The 22,453-nt window shown below is 46.3% G+C and overlaps 1 protein-coding gene across 2 annotated transcripts in view; it reads right to left on the reverse strand.

Moving 5' to 3' along the window:
* The window catches only part of LOC144769393 (histidine--tRNA ligase, cytoplasmic-like), a 178,461-nt gene that overhangs the window by 98,373 nt on the left and 57,635 nt on the right, over nt 1-22,453 (reverse strand). For both annotated transcript variants that reach the window (XM_078653448.1, XM_078653447.1), the window contains exon 8: nt 16,957-17,050. In XM_078653448.1, the coding sequence (XP_078509574.1) occupies nt 16,957-17,050 (94 nt within the window). The remainder of the gene's footprint in view (nt 1-16,956; nt 17,051-22,453) is intronic.

Below are 22,453 nucleotides of genomic sequence, written 5' to 3' on the forward strand. Positions count from 1 at the left end.
CCTGTGATATTGTGGTAAGAGAAGGAGAAGATAGTACTTGACCCACCATCGGCTCCTTTTGGCATTAACCAGTTTCTCTGGATCAGGGTACTATGGTTTCTAACTGTGGGAGGCCCTGCTTCCTCTAACAGTCAAGCATGCGCAGCGGAGACGTAACCAATTCTCTGTCCTCATCTCTCTTGCCCTCTCACCTCAAAACATGTATCCATTCCTGACGGTCTGAAGTTAAAGGCTGCTAATAATAAAGCACAATCTCCATTTCCAGTGAACTGCTGTTATTTTAGGAAAGACTATTCCACCGGCAATGCTCCTCACTTATTCTGTGTAGCTTGTCCCATTCTTTCTTTTCTTAATCCAATTATCCCATCCTGCCATTATTCTGGCATTACGGTTCTAAGAATTTTGACATATCCTTGAGAGATGTTGGACACATTTCAGAGTTGTCTTTCTGCAACTGTTGCACATGTTTGAGATGTGCCAGTCTGCTGCTGTTAAATAGAAACCATTGCCACATATTGGGCACATCAGCGTTCTCAACCAGCAAAAATTCACTGATCTCACCCCCAGAGAGCATGACAAGTTTGATCATGCTGCATGCCCATGCACACACAATATAAGACAAAAGCCATATGATTGGAAACAGGACATTTCCTAACAGCACACGCCAACAGATATTGTTGGGCACTAAACAACTCTTTTCCCAGTGGAATGAGAGAAACAGCAAAGATATATGGCTCACTTACACAGGCATAAACACACACCACAATAAGTACAAACTGAAGCATAATAAGGTCACTACTTAAGTTTGGATGTAAAATCTCCCTGCATGGCTAGGAAGGGTTTGCGTCCCCGCCTTGAGGTGGCCACAGTGAGTTCCTGCTGATTTTTTAATTTCTGGCCCCAGTGCACACAGCAGTCATGCATGTATGCTGAGCGTTCTCTGGTACACAGAATGCACTCAGAGGTGGGTTGTCTTTTTGAAGGGCACTGCTTGTGCACAGCCACTTTACTGAGCATGTCCAACGTTACCTCGCTGAAGTGGAGGCCTGTAAGTGATGCACCAATAGATTACAGTGGCAGGACAAGCCTTCTGACCAGTCAATATCCGGGAACAGTTGCCTACTGGCCTCCCCTGTTTAAATTAGTCCTCGATCCTCTGCAAGCGATACATTTGCTCAACGCATGTGCGACGTAGACAGCACACGTCTGTTTACCCTATATAAGTAGTAGGATAAGGTGGAGTATATGTGATGGTCCTAACTATGGAAGCCCCAGAATTCATCTTGATTTCTGTACATGAATAGAACCTAAGATGGAGGCTGGAGAGAGCAATGTGAGTTTCTCCAAATTCTATGGTGTAGTAAATGAAAAACATAGAGTCCCTTTGAAGGGTAGACATTTCGTGGCCCTTCCTCATATGAGCCTAACCCAACAGATTGTAAGGAAGCTTTTCCGTCTTTTTGTCTTTATTTTGTATCTCCCCTGACAAGAGAGCTCCAAGCTCTCACATTTTTCATCAAACACTAGAAGACAAAGAGTGTGAGTTGACTAATATGGCAGGAATAAGCAAAAGTAAGCACCTGTTTGAAACCGGTTGCAGAGCTGGATCTGTGGGATACAAAACCTCTGGCTGCAAACTTGGAATAAGTGCTGGGCAGAAAGCAACAGTCTTTGTGCCAGCATCTCTCATGAATGAGTAACCCTCACTAAAGGGGATGGGGGAAGACCTCAGAAGCTCCAGGGTTTGGGTCAGCGACTGGCAAGAAACCTTGAAGTTCACCTTTCTGTTAGGAAGAGCTACCTTGCAATCATCTTAAAGGAAGGGGCTCACTAACTGCTTGAGAGCGAACTGGAGGTTTCCCTGCAAAAAGAAAACGCTTATTAGAAGACGATGCCATTGAAGAGCTAGGCAGGTGAAGCAGCACATAGGCCCACTGTAGCTCAAGGAAGGATCTGAACTGTCAGGCAGTGAGTTTAAGTGCCTCTACTCTAGTACCATGCACTGTGGCCCAGAATCAGTGAGAAGTAGCTGTGAAGATTTGGCGTTTAGGAAAATCTTAACCACAATTGGCGGTGCTGTTTGGTGCCATAAAACTCCAAACTGGATCTTAATTCCAGATGCCTGGCCAGGATCACTGCCACAACCTTGAGTGGGCTCTTCTCTTCTTTTGGAGGTAGGCCCAATTTTAAACCGAAAGATGATCCGCAATGAATACATACTTCCCTTCATCAAGCACGCTCTCTGCAGAGCTGTGCCGCGCTGTGCCAGAGCAGCCATGCATCTTCATAACTGAAAACGAGCTGATGCACAAAGCAACTACCTAAGAGTTCATTTGCAGGAGCCAGAAGGTCCGGGGAGAAGTCAGTACTGCAGTGACAATTCACACATCAGACAGAGCATACCTCTCTCTCCTCTGGCAGGCCATGTTCACGCTGCATAGCTTTTTTTTCAAGGTGCCATGAGCAATAAATGAATTACTTACATAGAACTATAGTTCTCCAGCACTAGTATCTTTGTCATATCCACCGGCTTGAATAATTCCCTGCTGTCATCCTTGGGACTCCCAAAATGCTTCAAAAAGGGGTATTTCATTATCTCAGCAATATACAGCCCTCACAAAAAGATACCTAATGACTATGCGACTGGTCAGTGAGAGCGCCTAGAACTGTACAGAGAGTGCTAGGAAGGCTCACAAATGGCAGATATACTCTATTCAAATGCTAGTAACATAACATTCAATGGCCACTGAAAGCCAGTCACAAGGACTTTCAATGAAGGAAATTTCCTTCTGAGCACACTACTTTAGGAACAGTTTGCCTGTGTCGAGTCACAGAACACAAAAAGGTTTATACAAGGACTGTAGTGTTAAAATCTGAGAGCTCTTGTGATGTCCAGGGTAGTATCAGAGGTAGGATTTAGGAAAATGTAGCAAGAAAGTGTCCCAGGTTTATGTCAAAATCTGAATGAACCTTTAACAAAAATGAGGAGAAAGTCCCATAAGTGGCAACGTCTGCACAAAATATTGCAAAGGCTCTGGTAGTTAAACATGAGTGATTCCAGCGGACATTCTCATATCTGAGGTAAGTACCACCTTAATGTCAGTAGATGCAATTAGGGCAAAGACTCTAGAGTATGAACCTCACACAAGATCAGTGTCTACTAGTTCAGAGACTATCTAAAATAAGCTGAACAGTGTAACGCAGGAGCACCAGAGTTCCTATAGGTGGATTTTGCTGCCAAATGGATCCCTCAAATCATTACTTGGATACTCTATTTGACCAGACAAAGGATAGAGTATAGGGTACCTGAAAGTGGATTTATATTCTATCACATGACATGGAAGCACATCCTAGCCACATTAAGACATTTAAAGTAGCACAAGCATCCAACACCCAAAACATGTTGCATTGCTCTTCTGTATTTTGTGAAGCCATTATTTTTATTTATTTTTATTTTATTTATTTAGAAAGTTTTATATAGCGCGAACAAGATCTTTGCAGATATCAGAGCGCTTTACAGACGAAAGGAAACAGCGTGTGAGTAAATAACACTTGGGGTGGGGAAGGTACATGTGGGAACATAGTCAGCCAGATACATCACTAATGAAACAGGTACAAATAATTGATAGCGTAAACACTCAGGCAGGTCAATAATACGAGTCATACAAAAAAGCATAAAAGATCAGTATAACTGAATGGTACAACGTCTGTAAAATCATCCCCAATAATAATTCAAGTGTATTTAGCCATGAGGATAGCTTTTACTTCTTTCTTAAAAAGTATGGTAGAGGAGATGAGCCTGATTTCAGGGGGGAGTGAGTTCCAGATCCTGGGTGCCATTCCTGAGAAGGAGCGTTTATACGTTGTTTCCTTGCGGAATCTTTGGGGCTTTAGCAGGAGATTGTTTGTGCCTCTGGTCTTTCTAGAGCCTCCGGAGATCGTCAGCTTCTGGGCGAGGTATCCGGGTGAACTCAGGTGGACAGCCTTGTGCGTGATGCAGGCGATTTTCAGATGTATTCTGGCTTCAAAAGGCAGCCAGTTCAGGGCTCTCAGGTCAGGGGAAATGTGTGAGTGTTTTTTTGATCCGGTGATGAGTCTCGCTGTGGCGTTTAGAGAAGCTCTTATGGGTGCCGTGGTAGTTAGTGGGAGACCGCAGAGGGCGATGCTGCCGTAATCTATTCGGAGGATGACTAGAGCTTGTACCGCAGTTTGGAAATCTTTGGCTGGGAGGAAGGGTTTGAGTTTCCTTAAGGTATTGATCTGGTAGTTCGCCCCCTTAGTTGCTTTGTTGATGTGTTCCTGCATGTTGAGGTTGGTGTCAAGTGTTATGCCTAGAGATTTTGCTGAGTCCACGATGGTGGGATGAACATGGAGTGCGGTTAGGTGTTTAAGCCAGATTTGAGTGGTATTGGACTTCGCAGGAGGTGAGATCAGGAGGAACTCTTTTTTAAGAGCATTGAGTTTGAGATGGTTAGCGGCCAACCATGATTGGGTGCTTCTGATCGTTGAATTCAGGAGCATAATGTCTTTGGGTGATTGTACTTTGAGATAGAGTTGGGTGTCATCGGCGTAAATGTGGAATTGAACATTGGATGCTTGTAGCAAGGTGGTGAGAGGTTCCATAACTAAGTTAAACAAAGTTGGGGATAGGGAGGATCCTTGTGGGACGCCTAGCGATACCGGTATAGGAGAAGACATCAAGTTGTTACTCTTGAATTTCTGCGTTCTGTTGTGTAGAAAGTACGTGAACCACTTGAGCACAGTTCCAGATATACCCATTCTTGTGTTTAAGAGCTCGAGTAACTTCTCATGTTTGACGGTGTCGAATGCAGAAGAGAGATCAAGAAGGATAAGGAGGCAGGTATCGTTTTGATCCAGGATTTGGAGGGCGTCGTCAATTATGTGAATCATAGCAGTTTCTGTACTGTGGTCCGCTCTGAAGCCTGATTGATGAGGGTTGAGTAGATCAAACTGATTAATGTGTCTAGTCAATTGAGTTTGTGCGCATTTTTCCAACAGTTTGGCAAGGGTCGGAATATTGGTAATGGGACGGTAATTATTTAGATCAGAGGGGTCGGCTGTAGGTTTCTTTAGTAGTGGTGTGACTTGTCCAACTTTGAGGGAGTCGGGGATGGTCCCTTGTTGGAGTGAGCTGTTGATAATTTTAGTCCAGAGTGGGAGGAGCGACGGGGTAAGGTCTTTGACAGCGTTGGCAGGAAGGGGGTCCGTGAGGTGGTTGGCTGGTTTCACAGTGCTGAGCAGTCTACCAATTTCTTCTTCCGAGTAGGTGGCAAAGGATGACCATGTAGCATTGCTTTTTGGTTCAGTGGGTGCTGTGCAATGGGGTTTGGAGTAAATACTTACGTCAATGAGGAGATCCTTCTTTATGTTATCGTTTTTTTGGATAAAGAAAGAGGCGAAGTCTTCACAGGAGGGTGCTTTGTCCACAGTGATGAGTGGTTGGGGTTGTTCCTTGCATTGTGTTCTGATTAGCTCAAACAGCTTTCTCGGACGATTTTTGGCTTGGTCGAGCTGACGGCTGAAAAAATCTGATTTAGACCGTTTTATTTTCCTAAAGTAAGCATTTCTCTTTTTCTTCAGCGCTTTTAGGTGCAGTGCGGAGGGAGCTGATCTCCAGGTGCGCTCTGCCATTCGCATAGCCTGTCTATCGTCATTGAGACTCCCGTCGTACCAGGGATTGGACATTTTTGTGGAGGCTCTTTTTAGTTGCATAGGTGCAGCTTCATTAACTATTGAGGTCATAGCGTTGAGATAGTGATCAGTCAAAGCTTGGACATCCGTGACGCCGGTAGGAGGAAGTAGGAGGTTGCAGCTGTTGGGGGGTAGAGAGTTTGGATTGAGTTTTTTCAGGTCTCTTTTCCAGTCTTTGGGCTTGATAGATTGAACCGGGTTAAATTTGACTTTTTCCTTGACGAAGAATGTGACAATATGATGATCTGACCAGTCACAGGGTTGGATAGATTCAAGTTGGATAGAATCTTCTTTGGAGATGATAAGGTCAAGGATAGAGCCTTTCTCGTGGGTCGGGCTGTCGCATATTTGGGTGAGGTCAAGGGCGTTGAGGAAATTTTTAAGACTATTTACCACCGCGTCATCATGATCGTTCCAATGGAGGTTGAAGTCACCAAGGTATATTTGTGTGATTTGTCGACCGGAATTGGTTGAAATCAAATCCATGATTTGTTGCGAGAAGGTACGGTTATCCCCTGGTGGGTGGTAAATGCCGTGCAGAGTGAATACCGGTTTGCCCTCACTGATAATATCGAGGCATATGTATTCATAGGAGGTTGGGGAGGGTAGGGAAGGGGAGGTTACTTTCAGGACAGAGAGGTTACTCCTGTATATGCATGCGACACCACCACCTTTTTGACCAACCCTGTCTAGTCTAGTGATGTGGTAGTTGGGGGGAACCAGTATGTCCATTATAGGTGTAGAAGATTCAGTTAGCCAGGTTTCCGTCATGATGATTAGGTCAAGGTCCAGTTTTAGGATGAGATCAGCGATAGCGGAGGAGTGCCTAGAGGCCGATCTGCAGTTGAGGAGGGTACATTTGAGACGGGGTGCGTCGAAGGTGGAAGGGGGTTCTAGCGAGAGGGGGACTTTTCTCAGGTTACTAAGGATAGAAATTCTGTTGTTCAGTGTGGGGGGTCTACGGGGGTTTGGATGAATCGTTGGAATGGCGCGGAGGGTGGTGGGTGTGTTGTTATGGGGAGCTGGGTCGTAGGAGCGGATGAGGGTGACTGTGTCGAGGTCCGATAGTCGGTTGCAGGAGCGGTGGGGACGGTTTTCACGATCGCGAACGGGGATTGAGGTCCAGTGTGAGGGGCGTTGAGTAGGAGAGTCAGCCGACCGGGTGGAGGTCCTGTTGGGAGGGGTGGTGCTGGTGGGGGAGGCAGGTGAGCGGTGTCTGGGATGTGTGCAGAGTAGTTGTTTGATGATGTGAATGTCTTCTTTGAGCTTGAGGAGGGTGGTGGGTGAGGAGTGACTGGAGTGTGTGCAGAGTAGTTGTTTGATGATGTGAATGTCTTCTTTGAGCTGGTGGAGGGAGGCCATAACGTGCTCTAGTGTGGGGTATGTGTTGGTGGTGGGGATGGGAGGGTTGGGGGTGGATGACATAGGGGGGAGGTTGTTGGTAAGGAAGAGGGTATTGGTGGTAGGCGGAGAGTGCAGGGTGGAGGATGGGCGTATGTTAGTGGTGATGGGGGCGCATGTAGGGTAGTGGGGGGTGAGAATGGGGGGGGGAGTTGGGTTGTATGTGGTTCTTTTTTGAGGAGGCGGAGTTGAATTGATAGAGGCGGCGTGTTCTGTGTGATTGGTTATTGTGTGGAAGTGGGGGCTGAGAATGGGGGGAATAAAGGGTGGGGTTCGTCTGTGTGCGTGTCGATCTGATGCTGAGCTTGAATAGGCGGGATGTGGGTGGGAGCTGTGATGTCATGGGTGAAGAGAATGGGAATGTGGGCTGGTGTATGGGGAAAGGGGTTACGGGTGGTGTATTTGGGGGAAAGATCTATGTCTGTGATTGAGGGGTGTGGGGTAGCAGCAGTAGATGGGTGCATGAATAAGGTGCCGGTGGTAAAGGAGAGGTGCGTGTCGTTTTGGGGCTGAGCTAGGTTAGAGGCGTTGTGGTTGTGGGCTGAGGTGTCAGGGGTGAGCGGAATGGGAGTGGTATGAGTGGGGGTCAAGGTGTTGGAGGGGGGGAGGGGGTGCGGCTGGTGTATGTGGGGGAGAGGTCTGAGTCTGTGACTGAGGAGTGTGAGGTGGCTACAGTAAGTGGATGAATGACTATGGTGCCGGGGGTAGAGGAGAGGTGCGTGTCATTTAGGGGCTGAGCTAGGATAGAAGAAAGGTTGTGGTTGGGGGCTGTAAGGTCAAGGGTGATAGGACTGAGAGTGCTGCGAGTGGGGGTCCGCGGTTTGGAGAGGTGCTGTATGAAAGTGGGGAACAGGTTGTCTAGTAGTTCCAGGTTCCTGTCTGTGGACTGGGTTAGGACAATCCCGTTGTTATAGATAGTGATGGTGGTTCTGCCCGGGAAGGATTGGGAAGGTGTGATGGTGAGTGTTCGGCCATGAGCGAATTTCCTGGAATTGGAGACGGTGAGTAAAGAGAGGAACGTTTTTCTCCATTGAGCTCTGCGTGTGGTGTGGAAGATGATATCAATGTTTACGGCACCATTGACCGGTGAGAAGTAGGTGTCTGCAAAGGGAGTTTCAGGGTGGGACCTCAGTAAGTTGTGTTTAAAGCGTTTTGCAGCGTTTTTGGTGAGTGCGGGTGGGTAGATTATTCTATATGTGTGCTTGCCGAAGAGCTCCATGTTGGGATGACGGAGTAGGTAGGTGCGTGATGGTGCCCAGTAATCGCCGGTTGCAGGGAATAAAGTGACACTAGTGAGCAGCCAAAGTATATGAGGTAGTAGTCAACGCAAACAGGGATAAAAAAATTGTAGCAGGAGGGGAATATAGATGCAGACAATAAGTTACATGGAACAGGGGCGACACCGGAGAGCAACTAAAATATATGCAGTAGTAGTCAGTGTGTACTGGAGGGAACGGTGTAATGGGTGCAGGTTACATCAATGTGACAAAACTATATGAGAAATTCGTTGGTACATTACAGGAATAAAGGTTAATACGATGTGGGTTACAAAACAAATGCAGAGTAAAGTAGACGTATAATACTAATAATATACTGGAATAAAATAAAATACCTATGCAGAAAGTAAAATACCTGAATCGAAAGTGACAATATTGAGTAGTCAAAAATATGTGAGGTACATGGGTCAGTAGCAAAATACAATTGCAAACAAAAGTCAAATGCAGAATAAAGTAGACGTACAATACTAATAATATACTGGAATAAAATACCTATGTAGACAGTAAAAATACCTGAATCGAAAGTGACAATAGTGAGTAGTCAAAAATATGTGTGATACATGAGTCAGTAGCTAAATCCAATTGCAAACAAAAGTCACATGAGACAAGTGACACTTGTGAGCAGCCCAAAAATATATACGTGGTAACCATCGGTGCATTACAGGTGACGAAAAAGTGGGACGTGCAAGATACAGTTAGGATTATAACAAATACAATACCACTGTAGAAGGCAAAAATATATGAGGTAGCAATCGGTGCAAGATACAATTAGGAATATAAAAAATATATATAATACCACTGTAAACGGCAAAAATATATGAGGTAGCAATCGGTGCATTACAGGTGCAGATAAAGTGAAATGTGTTATGAGGGACATAGTAGATGTGAAAACTTGTTAAGAGCGAAGGCCTGCCCTTTCCCTTTAAGGTTTTGAGTACACCACAATTAATGTTCGGGGATGAACAAGTCCACCGGGCCCTAACAGTTGTCAAAGAAGATATTTCACTTTGTTGCATTCAAGCAGGGCACAGTTATTCCCAGGGACCACCTACTTGAAGGCTTTGAATGACCACTGAAGGACTGTTGAACGACCTTCAACACATATCAAGCTCACAAATCCACAGAAAACAATGCTAATTGAGGAGAGCGTATCGAAAGCAAAGATGCAAGAATAGATTACTTGAGTTAGCCGTTAACCTAGTTCATAGCTAGAAATGATGGGTATGATGTACAACTAAAACATGACTGTGCTCTAATTAAAAAGGATTCTCAACATAATAATATAGAAAGAATTCATATAGTCATGTAGTCCAGTGCATTTAGGATTTTCCACGATGAACAAGAAGAATCATTTAAGTATAAAGTCAAGTGACTATCTGCCCTTAAAACCATTGAGGGGTTATACAGCACCGCAAATGAAACTAGTGATTGTTGCAAGTCAGTATCGGTGGTTCTGGAGGAACAGACATATTCCAGCGGATCTTATGGTGAAGAAGGCCATTATGAAACCACTTCTGCTGGTAAGCGTACTTCATCTTTGGCAAAAGGAGAGCACAATATGGTTTTATTAATCTAGCATCGGATACATGACCATGTTTTGACAGGCTTAGCACAAGATATCTTGATTAACTTTTTAAGAAAATTAATCAAACATAAAACAGTTAATTAGAACATAGCAGACTTTAAACTTGTTTTCAATTAGGAGCAGGGAGAGACCTCTGAATTCATGAAGATGTATGATATCATTACACTGCTGGAAATGTGGACAGAACCAATAACTAATTTAAAAAAAACATACAATTTTCCAATCATTTGCTCAAGCTGCAAAGATGGGGGTATTAGGAGCTGAATTTATGACTCAGGAAGAAAGAATCCTACTAGCAGTAAAAAAAAGTAAATAAAAAGACACAAGATGGCTGCCTGGCTGTAAAGTTCCAGCACCGGCTGCTCACAAATGCCGGGATTGCATCCAGGCCCATCAGGGACGGCAGGAATCATGCCTTGATTGGTGGCGGTCCTGATTATGACTTCTGGTTGCAGCGTGATGGTGCCGAGAAGGATTCGTCAAGGAAGCTGGCTGGTGCACCCCAGTACGTTCCTCAGAGGGTCCAAGGCGACAGGGGCCATAGGTGAGCCTGAGGCTGCCGAGCCTCGCTGGGTTGCCCGGCCAGCTGCACCCTTGATGATGTGACAGGATCTGAAATGCTGTGACTGCCCACGATGCAGCTGAGGACAGTGCTGACAGGCCCCTGAAGCCAGGACCTGGGTGCATGCAGTGAGATGCAATGAGGGGAGGGGTGGGGGAGGGGGAGGGGGGGGAGGGGGGGAATAATGCTCATTGGTGGCTGTGAGCCCACGGCATTTGCTGTTGGGCCTAGTGGGGGACGACTGCGTGGCTCTCGTACAGCACATTACTGCTGCCGAGGTGGTCTGGCCCACTGGATTATGTGGGGTTGCTCCCCTGCGGCTGAGGGACGGCCCGGGGGCCCTCCCACGATCAACTCATCTGCTCACTGGGGCTGTGTCTGACCGGGGGTTCTGCGGCAACCTGCCTATCCCTGAAAGAGTGCTTTGGTGACCTGTCTGGTCTCTCTGTCGACAGGGCCAAGTCGGAACTCTTTTCTCTCACATAAGCTACAGCAAGATGTGTACTGGATCACCCCCTTTCCTGATGCAAGGACTCTACTAAATATTTAGGCATCATACTGCAGAAGCAGAAGGAAGTGGTCATTTGCTTGAATTATGGACCGGCCATTGACAAGGTGACCATGTAAATTGAGCGTTGTATCAAATTACCGTTGTTTATGGCAGGCCATTAATTAAAATAACAATTTTTCCCCGTTTTTATATATCTGTTCATGAACATACCAATTCCCCCAACTAAAACTTATTTCGCCACTATGAAGAGCCCTATGCTTTGTCTGGTTTGGGCGGGACATAGACGTCGAATTAAATGGGACACATTAACGCTCCCTTTTCAGTGGGGAGGCTTTGGCTTGCTGGACTTGCAGGTTTATTTCCTGGCAGTGCAGTGCCAATTTGCATGCTATTGGTATCATACAGATATCCGTTTACCTGACACAAAACCGGAGAGGGACCAGGCGGGGCGCAACCTGCTGTCCTATATTCTCCCACTGGGCATAGCAAGAGACCCCTCTGATATCCAGAAATGATCCTCCATTAGCTGGGCATGGGTCAAACACTGCCTAGGAAGGGGCTTGCTTTCTTCTCCTGTCCTCCCACTGGTGCATAACCCTTAGGTATCTCTTACGGAAAAGAAACTAGTACAGCGTACATTACCATCCCATCCCATAACTTACACACAGCTGAGGGTCTCTTCTCAGACGGCCATGTTATCATGCACTCAGACACTGTCGATTTTGGGGACGCCACACATATGGACCACTTTATACTCAAACGACTTCATAACACTGTGGGCTAGGTTACCCTCGTATCTACTGGAGCCAGAAGTCTTTCCCCCCATTGACTTTGGTGATCACCGCTTGAGAGGGGGCGAACCTGGTCTCCAGGCTATGACAGCTCTGCATTGCCTTAAAGCCAGAATGCGATAGAAAGGTCAGGGCGGCATGGGAGCACGATCTATTCTAGGACATCTACTGCCCGAGAAGAACTGGCACTATAGCTGCACCCAAACAAAGCTTATCTCCTCTAACCATAGACACAAGCTTCTGCATTGTACATGTCTCCACCACACCTCTTTTGACCCTACACGAAAACACCACTGTCCAAATTGCCAGGGGGATAATGTTGATTTCATACATCTGGCCTGGGCCTGCACTTGTATACAAAAATACTGGAAGAAAATCCTCACCCTGATATTATCCACCATGACAGGTATCGTCCTCATACCCGACCCCTCAATGGCCTTACTGGGCTACGTAAGACCATCCTGCCACACATGCGTAGATTCATCACCTATGTGCTATTGCTTGCGAACCAAGGTCTGGAGCTACACTAGGGCAGCAGGCATTGCCCCACTAATTTTTTTTTTTTTAAACAAATTTTATTGAGTTTTTGTCACAAAAAACACACATCAATTGTAGCAATTCCCCTATCCCCCAATCTTATGTAAGTGGGCCTTCACAATAAAGTCCTAAATAGTGGCCCCCAGCTTATACAGGGTCATGGGTATAAAATCTCAATAAGGGCAGTCCTACTTAACTTGCTCTGGAAGTTCCTGGAGATGCTAAAGTTAACCCCCCCCCACACCCCCCCCCCTCCGATTCCCCCCATCGGTGCATGGTTAACAGTCCAGTCATTGTGGTTCTGAAGCACAGGAGCCGTCAGGTAAGGGATCCTGCAATATACCTGTCACGGTACAGGGGTATAGTCTAGACATAGTATTAGTCCTCCAGGTTGTGTCGTGTGTCATAGTTGTATAGTGTTTGTACCAGGGCCTCCCATGCCTGTGCCATCTCTAAAGCCTTGTCATTCTGCTGTCGTCGTGCCAATTGGAACCTCAGTGTGCTTTCCCCACTAGCCCATTTAAGGAACTCATTGCACCATCTAGCACCCGCTGGACACGTCTGTGCTTTCCAGTGGCGCGTGATTTCGCGCTTCGCAAGGATGAGCCCCATGTCTATGAATTTGCTGGTAATCTTATTTTTAGGGGTACGCGGAAACCAATGGAGGACCCCAACAGCCATGTCGAATTGCAAGTCTCGCTCTGTCACCTCGTTAAGTGTATCACCCAATGTTTTCCAATAAAGGGCCAAACTAGGACATGTCCATAGCATGTGGTCAAGCTCTACACCAGCTGCCTTACATCTGGGGCAACTCGCTGAATCTACATCAAAGTATTTCCTGATCCTTCCCGGGGTCAGGTAAGCCCTATGAAGGATGTAAAAGTGGACTAGTTGAAATCGCGCATTGCGCGTGCTCTTCCAAGCTCGTCGCAGCAGTTGTGCCCATACTGTCTCGGGAATGTCTCTCCCTATGTCAGCCTCCCATTTACTCTTTAGCATCTCTAGAGGTGGCAATCCCTCGTTAATCATTCTGATGTAAAGACATGTGACTGCTTTGACCGTTCTCGCCGCCATCATGGTATATTGGCAGGCCATCGTCGTTTTTGGTTCGTCGAGCCCCTTCTTCCAGTGTGCTTGTATTGCGCGTGTGAGTGCCGAATACAGTAGAAAGTCCCCCCTAGGCAGGTCATAACGGTCCAAGAGCGTCTGAAAGGACAGCAATGTTCCGTCCTCGTAAAGGTCTCCCAGAACTTGGATCCCCGCCTCCTCCCAGGACTTCAGCTGCGACCAGTCTCCGCCATGTGGCAGTGCTCTTAGCATTCCCAGTGGGATTTCGGGGGCATATGGGTGGGATACGCCCGCTCTGCGTTGCGTCCGGTTCCAGCACAGTCTGAGCGTTCGTTCCTCCTGCGTGAGTTCACGAAGGACCAATCTTTGTTGCATTGCTATATAAGAGAGCACATGTCTAGGTATTCCCAGGCCTCTTTTATCCTCCGGTCCTCGGAACTCGCGTGCTATCTCCTGGGTGTATATCTGTAATTGGGCCGCTAAGTAATACACTTCAAAGTCGGGGGAAGCTAACCCCCCTTCCGGTTTAGGCCTCATCAGCGTTGTGAGAGCTACTCTGCGTCGGCCCGTTCCCCAGAGAAAGGATACTATCAAGGATTCCAGGAGCCGGAAGGTGGCAGGAGGGACCCCAACGGGAAGCGTCCTAAAATAATATAACAGACGAGGGAGCGCCACCATTTTTAGCAGTGCTATTCGGCCCGCTACCGATAGTGGGAGTGTGGCCCAGAAGGACATGCTACCCTTCAGTGCTCTGATACTGCGGGAAATGTTACCCTCCAGTATATCAGACGGGGAGTGGTAGATATAGACTCCTAAATATTTCAGGCAACTGGGTTCCCACCTGATTGCCCTGATTGTGGTGGGTTGGATCTCTCCTTTGCGTACTGGGAACAAGCACGTCTTGGACCAGTTTACTTTGAGACAAGAAATCTCACCAAAGGTGGTCAACAGGTTGTCGGCTCTCACTAGGGCTCTGTCAGCATCCTCCAGGAAGAGCAAACGGTCATCAGCGTACAACGAGATGAACTGTTGGCCCGTCAAGCTCCGCATTCCCTCATAATGGGCTCCCGTGCGGATTGACATTGCGAGGGGCTCCACAGCCAGCGCAAACAACAACGGGGACAGTGAACAGCCCTGTCTCGTGCCTCGTTCCACTGAGTATTGTGGCGAGATAAACGCGCCCGATTTTACTCTAGCCATCGCCGAGGTATACAGCACCGCAGTCCACTGCAGGTACCCCTAGCCCGCCCAAAATCGTCTGAGTACAGGCATTGCACCACTAATGCCGACTGGCTGAAGGATACGATCTATTGTGACACAACTAGCGAAGTATACACTGCACTACAATCCTCCGCATTGCAGCCTAAAGATACATGCCAGCCATTGTGCGATTATTGTTGACATTAGACTCTGATGTAATGGATTGAGCTGATGGAGGGCCTTCCCCCTAGTGGTTGTATCCCCTTAGTCTAGCATGTTCTCTTTTTTTGGACCCATTATATGGCCGACGATGGACCAACACCCCGAGCAACTGTCTGGGTAACCTGCATCCCTTATGTAATCAGCTGACTACCACTACGTGCACTTTTATTGTAATCACTCATTATCTATGGTTGACTAGCGACATGCTATTATAATTAGACATATGTCTGTTAGTTCTATAGAGGTATTTTGTATATTGTTATTTTGAAAAAGAAAAATACAGTAAAAAATAAATTAAACATAGAATTATTTTGCAATACAGTACCAAATGAATAATTATCTAATACTTTTCTTAACAATGAAAACCAGGTTGAAAAATTGCTGCAGTCCATATCTTTCAAATGGGACTACTGTACTCTTCTTTGACCTGGCTGGGGGTTTAAATGCAAACCGGACGGCTACCTATGAGCTCAGGTGAAAGATCTCCAATTATTCCTTTCTTGTCATGCCAGCATTTTGTAAACGGCACAGCTACCTCCAACGGAAGTGTCCCGGCGCTGTCCGTATACCGCTTAGGAACCCTTCCTGGTTTTTCCCTCAGAAATGTCCACTCCTGGGCACCCCCAAGGTGAAGCCAGGCATCCCAGCGCTGTTGGGGCCGTTGTGGAGATTAAGCAAGCTATTGCCCAGAGTTGCAGAGTGGGACCCATGATTAGAATAGGCACCGAGGCGAGAATTATCAGGTCAGAGGAAATTGAGCCCAAGACCCGCCGAGGCGGGTATTGAACCCTGGTCCCAGACCAGACCTCTGCATCAGGGTCTGCCGCTCTAACCATTTGAGCCACACTTCTCCACTCATAGTGACAGAACAGGTATATGAGGTGCTCATCTACTTTAAAATAAAAAAAAGCTGAATGGCAGATTTAGAGGCGACTGCCACTGTGTGAGTGGGAAGTATTATTTTTCATTGCTGCTATTCTTTCCCCGTTTCCAAACCTTAAAATATACGTTTGGAGGTACCCATATGTTGAGAAGTACATAGTGGCGACTGCCACTGTGTGATATATGACACAGTGGCAGTCGCAACTGTGAAATTATAGTTAAAACTACGTTTCCACAGGAAATTATTATTTTAGTTTGCTAATACCGATGGTGCTGTATGAGGAATCTTAATAAAACACTCCCCCCCAAATAAAATGGTTCATCCACCTCAGCTCTTTCCTGGAAAATTTTGAGGAGATCTGTCAAACGAGGCAAAGAAATAGAGGTGGGTTGGTCCCAAAAGGCATCCACATGCAACTTCCCATAGGACCTTTAAACACCGCTACAGCCAGAACGGCTGAATGGGATTACACAGATTTGGCAAAAAGGTAGGTCTTGATCCAGAATGTGTTTTTTGTGATTTGGTATTAGTTTGTTCAGTTTTTGCCACAGTACGTTTGCGGAGTACTGAGAGTTCAAAGCATGCAATCTTAATAGCTAGCTACTACATAGAGAAAATGTTGCAGTTGCTATTTTATGACTCTGGGACTCAGTAACCATATCCCGCTCGCTGGTGTCGGGGAGGGGCGGGGGGTAAATTAAGAGGATTTTTATGTTTTTTGATTTGTTGAAGTATTGTGATGTCTAGCGCGGTCCATGTGTATTATCACGGAGGGACTGTGGCTCTGCCAAAAAGATAATATAAATATATATATATATATATATATATATATATATATATATATTCACGCTCCAAAGCAGAGAAATATATATATATATATATATATATATATATATATATATATATTTCTCTGCTTTATTCATCTAGCCTTCTTCAGGGTACAATTCACTTCTGTCTCAATAAGAATGGAGGGAGAGAGTTCAGCGATGAGAGTACTGACTCCTCGCAAATTTGAGGGGAAAAAGTAACATTCAGCTATTCTCTGAGATGAGCTAGGAAGGAGGCTTGACCTTATTTTTACCCCAATTTTTCTGTATTAGTTGAGGTAGTAACATGTGACTTGCAAAATAAGAAAATGGAAGAGCAGAAAATTGGAGTGGAAGAAAAAATAGGACTGCCAAAACACATTTGCAAACAGTTGCCTCACCATTCATTTGAACGTATTCTCCTATCCGGTCAGCAACGTCAGGAGGGAGCCCCTTTTCCCCTACCATTTCATTCTTTACATCCTGCCAAGGAGTCTAAAAAACAAGTGAACAGCCTTATTAATGAGGGGCACAATCTGATAAAACCCAGAACTATATATTCAAATATTACATACTTCATACTTTATCTACTCGGGAATGGTTTCAAGCAAATCTACTATTTAGGCAATACCACATGCCCTCCCTCCCCGAACACCTGATTGTACAAAAGTGAAAAATACCTCTGTTTCAAATATACTTGTGTAAAAAGTTACTTTCCTTGAAACCTCAATTTTATGGCATGGCTCTCTATTAAAGATCCCCATACTTTCCCAGACAGGAGAAAGATCATGGAATACTACCAGTCCTTTAGAAATTAGTGGGGCGGTAATTTTCCCTTAATCATGGAGCAGTAAAGGGTCTACAAAAAACAATGCATATATGTGAGAAGTTGGCCTGATATGCAGTGCTCACTATTCTAGTGATCACTATGTATCAGTCCAAACAACCCTTATTGATGATTGGTTGTAAGTCAACCTTATAGACCAGCTATCCTAGTAGCATGGATACGAGCAGTCTAAGGCTAAGACTCTAGAGGGCGTGTTAAGCCAGCTGTTTTACCATCACATTACCCCTTGAACACCCAGTGAAAGGACACCACACAAGTTGTTATGAAAATAAACAGTGTATTTATTTATAACAAGACTACCCTGGCTCTTTATGAGACAGGGAGCTAAGCACACAACAAAACTCTTATAAAAATACTTCAAGTCGCACAATTTACACAAATGCCCGAGGGGCACGAAAAACCATATACTACAAAAGTGGAATGCGAATTACTAGCAGGTAAGTAACGATTCTCAGAGACTTTAGAAACGCTAGGCCTACAATACTGAACACTCAGGTTAGGAGCAGGAGGCCTAGGGACGCCACGTGCAGAGTGGGAACTCTCACGCGTAAGGCGGGAAAAAGTCTATGGAAGCTAGAACTCACAAAGTTACTGTTCTCGGGCGAACCCGACTAGCTGGGACGAAAACAGGAGTGGATCCGAACACTTGGAGTGTTGGACTATGCTGGGGCACCGGAGTGCTGGATTTACCTAGCCCAGGCTGTGGCTGCATAGGGTCCAAGTTGCGTCGGAAACCCACGTTGACGGACCAGGAGCCTGAAGAAGAAGTTGCTGGCAGGCGGCCAGTGAAGAAAAGTTCGAAGAGATCCAAGCCTGGATCAGGGAAGAAGAAAACCTGAAAGCAGAGGGGACCAAGTTCTTGAATCACTAGCCAGTGATTAAGTGGGCACCAGGATGGCACCGGGCGAAGTCACCGCAGTCAGGTGAGTGGGCGCTGCTGGGCTCTGCAGTCTCTCGGACCAGGAGGCGTTGTCGGCGACCAGGATGGAGGTGCGAGCTGTCCCACGAAGGTTCTTGCTGTCGACGTCGCTGGACCCAGGATTGGGGCAACAAGTCTTGGCAAATGCAAGGCCCACGCGGTGGACCTAAAATGGCGTCTTGAGTGGACCAGGAGGGTCCAGGATACTTCTCTGATGGAGGGAAGCAAGGGCCAGTCTGGAGCAACCAGACCAGCAGTGTTTGTCGATGTGGAGCGTCGTGAAGGGGCCACTAGCCAACGGGCAAGCGACCTGGACAACGCGGTGAGCAGCAAAAAGCAGAAGGGCCCCACGCAGATCTCGTGGATGCAGGGGGGCTGAACTTCGGTGCTGGAGCTGCTCGGGGTCGGGGCTTCTCTTACCCCAAAGCACTTGGTCGAGGGTCACTCGGATGTCGTGCTGTGCAAGCGTCGTGCAGTTCAGAAGATGGCCGGTCCCTCGAGGTCTCGTCGCACCCACGGGTCACAGCTGGGCTGATGATGTGGGTAGAGGTCAGAGGTGCCAGGGAAGCCGGTTCTCGTCGTGATGAAGCAGTCTTGATCCGAAGGAGAGACTGGCAACAAACCGCGAAGCTTGGTTGGTGCCTGCTGCTGCAGGGTGAATACTCCTTAGTCACAAGGGAGAAAATCTTGAGTAGAGTCTTGAGTTCTTCGAGTAGAAGGTCGGTTCAGGATTCAAAGATTGATCTAATTTGGAAGGGGGCCAGTTCCTACCTTTATCATGAAAAAGGGGGCTGGCACGCAACTAAGTCCTGCCCTATGGGTGGGACTAGGAGGGGGGTGGTTACACCCCTCTCCTTTGGCGGGCTTTCCCCAGGCCAGGGGCTGGAGTGCCCCTGGAACTGGTTTCAGCCGGCCTATGCACAGTGAGCACCGGGGTGCCACTTGCAGTCACCTTCCTCTGAAGCCCTGCCTACCTAGGATACACAAAATCCTGTCTGGGACGGTGCTGGCACCGCCCCTGGCAGGAAACCCTTTGTCCTTGCCTCCTGCTCTGGGAGGACTCCCAGCAGCAGGAGGGCAGACTTGTGTCTCGGTGGCAGCATCCATTTTGTGGAGCTAAGGCTCTGTTTGACTTTAACCGGGGTTACAGGTTACATCCATGTCGTGTCCCTCTAGAAGGGTGGAATGCTAACCCCGTCGCCAGAATTGGCGAGGGGTTAGTATTCCAATTCGTATAACACCTTACTCGACATGTTTTGATAAAGCGATACCAGAGTTGGCATATAACCGCGAGGATTATAATGCACTTAAGAGTATATGGTATGCGATATCATGGAAACGGCTAAGGGATGGATCCCGAAAGCCGCAGACAGGCTCAGCTCATGCCAGAGCACCATCTCACACGATTCCAAGCACTCTGCCTTCAGGATTGTTAAGGCCTGCCATAGGAGTGACTGATAGGAGATATGTGTGTCCATTTAGGTTTAGATATAGGAATACTACATCTACAGCAAGGGGTGATTACACCACCTTGCCCCAGCTGTCGTGCAGCCAGTTGTGTCAGATTTAGTTAGTCAGTCCAGGGGTGGCATAATACATGCTGCAGCCCCTGGGAGACTTCTGGGTGCACCTCAGCCCTGGGTACAGGGACTTGAGAGGGCCCAGTGTCAATTCAGTACCTGGGTACAATTTGGATTAGAGAGAACAGCTAGGCTGTGGGTCTGATTAGCAGGCCCACAGCCAGGGAAAGTCGTAAACCAGTGAAGCAAAAAGCAAAAATCTGGGTGATCATAGGATTGCAGACCCTACTCTCCTACAATATATATGACATTTAATTAAAGGAAATTAAAGGAGCCAGATTTCCTTCTTAAATAGTCCCCTATTTTCACTCAGTAACACTGAAGAAATTAGGGTAAAGAGTTCCCACAGAAAAATATCCTAATTCTAAAGCCTCATCAAATTATGAGGAGTGGCGGGGTTCCACGGCTGTACTAGACTCAAGTCACTGAATCGGTGACGTGGATAACGGGGTTCCGATTGACCCGGACAATTCGACCCTGCCTCATCAGCCTTCTTCCACTCCCTAATGAAGGCAGAAAAATTAATCATAGATTTGCTCTCCTAGGTCTGGTGCTAGCCAGATACAGTGGAGCTATTCACTGGGCGTCGGCAAAGCCCTGACCCATGACAGATGATAAATGGATGTACTAGAGTGGGTGGTCGTGGGAGCGGTGTGCCTCCACGGAGTCTGCAGGACAACCACGCGGAGAGAGACCTTGTGAGATGGGACAATATGTTGGACCGAGTATGAAGTGACCAAGAGGCAGGCAGAGGACTCCGCTGAGGACCCTCCCAACTCCAAGTTACCATAGATCCTCCCCTTCCACATGACTGAATCGAAGACCAACTGACGTAGTGCAAGGTCTGTGCCCTCACACACATCCCCCCCACCCACACCCACACCCAAGCCAAGTGTACAGTTAGCGGTGATTATGGGTCATGTGGACGTGAGCTGGTGGGGTCGAGATGTTGGATCTCCACCCTCCTTTGCTGTGGTTGGAACTGGAGGTGTCTCGCTGTGCTTTCCCCCTCCTCTTGCCCTTATTCGTGGAGCCTCCCACTAGGCTGTACAAAGTACTTCTGTTTGGATATCCCTGAAGTGTGGTCACTCCTCTCCCTGTATCCCCACTGTTCCATAATTGAATGCTCCAAATAATGTGCTATCTGTAATCATCATTGTACACAGAATATAGAGCTATTGTGCTACTCCAATAGGTTTTCTTCTTTTTGTTTATTGTAAAATAAAATTATAAAAACTTTTTTTTTTTTTTAAAAGCCTCAAAGAACCACAGCTCCTTTACAGGCACTAGAAATTTACATCACTTTGACCATAATTGGAATCAGCCCACTTTTAGTTGTTCATAAAAGAGAACAGACTGCCACAGTAAATAATCAAATGGTATGCAGCATAAAATGGACATTATTTGAAAATAGAAAGGAGATTTACAGAATCAAAAGAGTAAAAGTATACAGCAAGATCTCTGTGGCCTTAAAAGGCAAAAGAAGAAATTTAAATGTCCTTATGAGTTAGTACATCCAAACGTCCCAAAACAAATTACAATTATAGCCTACCCGCTATATAAAATGACTTCTGTTTTCCATTGTCGTAGCTAGAGAGTCAGAAAACGCCATGACCATCAAAGAAGGGACAGACACTTCCAATAAAATCCACAGGTTCCTTTGCTTAGACCATTATCAGTACAAACGAGTAAAACAATCTTGGCTGCCTAAGACAGTAATAAAATGTACTCTTTTAGAAGGCATCCTTTCCAGGCCACAATCTCTCTACTTTGCAACCGATTCCATGTATTCTGAATTTATAATCTAAAGAGCGAGTGAGTGAGAGAAAGTATAACAGGGCTGCGTGCAATATGGTCTAATATTACCATAGAGGCATTCTGGCAATATCATAGACCAAAAGGCCTGTGAAATATGGGTTTTTATTACTAATGCATTTTGTGTATAAGCACAACAGATATTTATGTATATATCTTATGAAGTACGTCTTTAATCTCTACTACAATATGCACATTCTCACATCGCCTCAAGGCGAGGAACAACCTGGGTGACACTAGAAAAAAAATTCATTCAGTCAGTGGAGTTATGCAAGTGTCCTGGTCAGCTGAAGTTAAATTGGACTCACATAGTTTTATGTGTCTCGTTCAATGACTGATCATCATGGACCAAATGTATTTTCTAAATTCCACAGCCAAACCAGTTCACAATCCTGCTAAAGTGTTAGGGAACATAGTGGAAAGAGTTATCTCTTACTGAACATGGCCCCTCAAATTGAAGCTATATCTCAATCCTACTCCTTGAAAGGGAGATGATAGAAATGGAGTAAATGCAAAGAAAGCTCAAAACACTTGGCATTGCTAGCCAAATTCACAATTTCCAGATCACAGCAAATCACAATGAATATGCTAATTACCAGTATGCATCTGTTCTTGGCATGTAGGGCTGCTGACATTCATATCTACAGCATAGATCGCCGCCTAGTGTTGGGTCCGGATGATTGCACATGTTGTCTACAAAAAGAGTCTTCGAAGTATCACAAGATAGGTGGCTCCTC

Source organism: Lissotriton helveticus, chromosome 7 (assembly GCF_964261635.1).
Source record: "Lissotriton helveticus chromosome 7, aLisHel1.1, whole genome shotgun sequence".
NCBI lineage: Eukaryota > Metazoa > Chordata > Amphibia > Caudata > Salamandridae > Lissotriton > Lissotriton helveticus.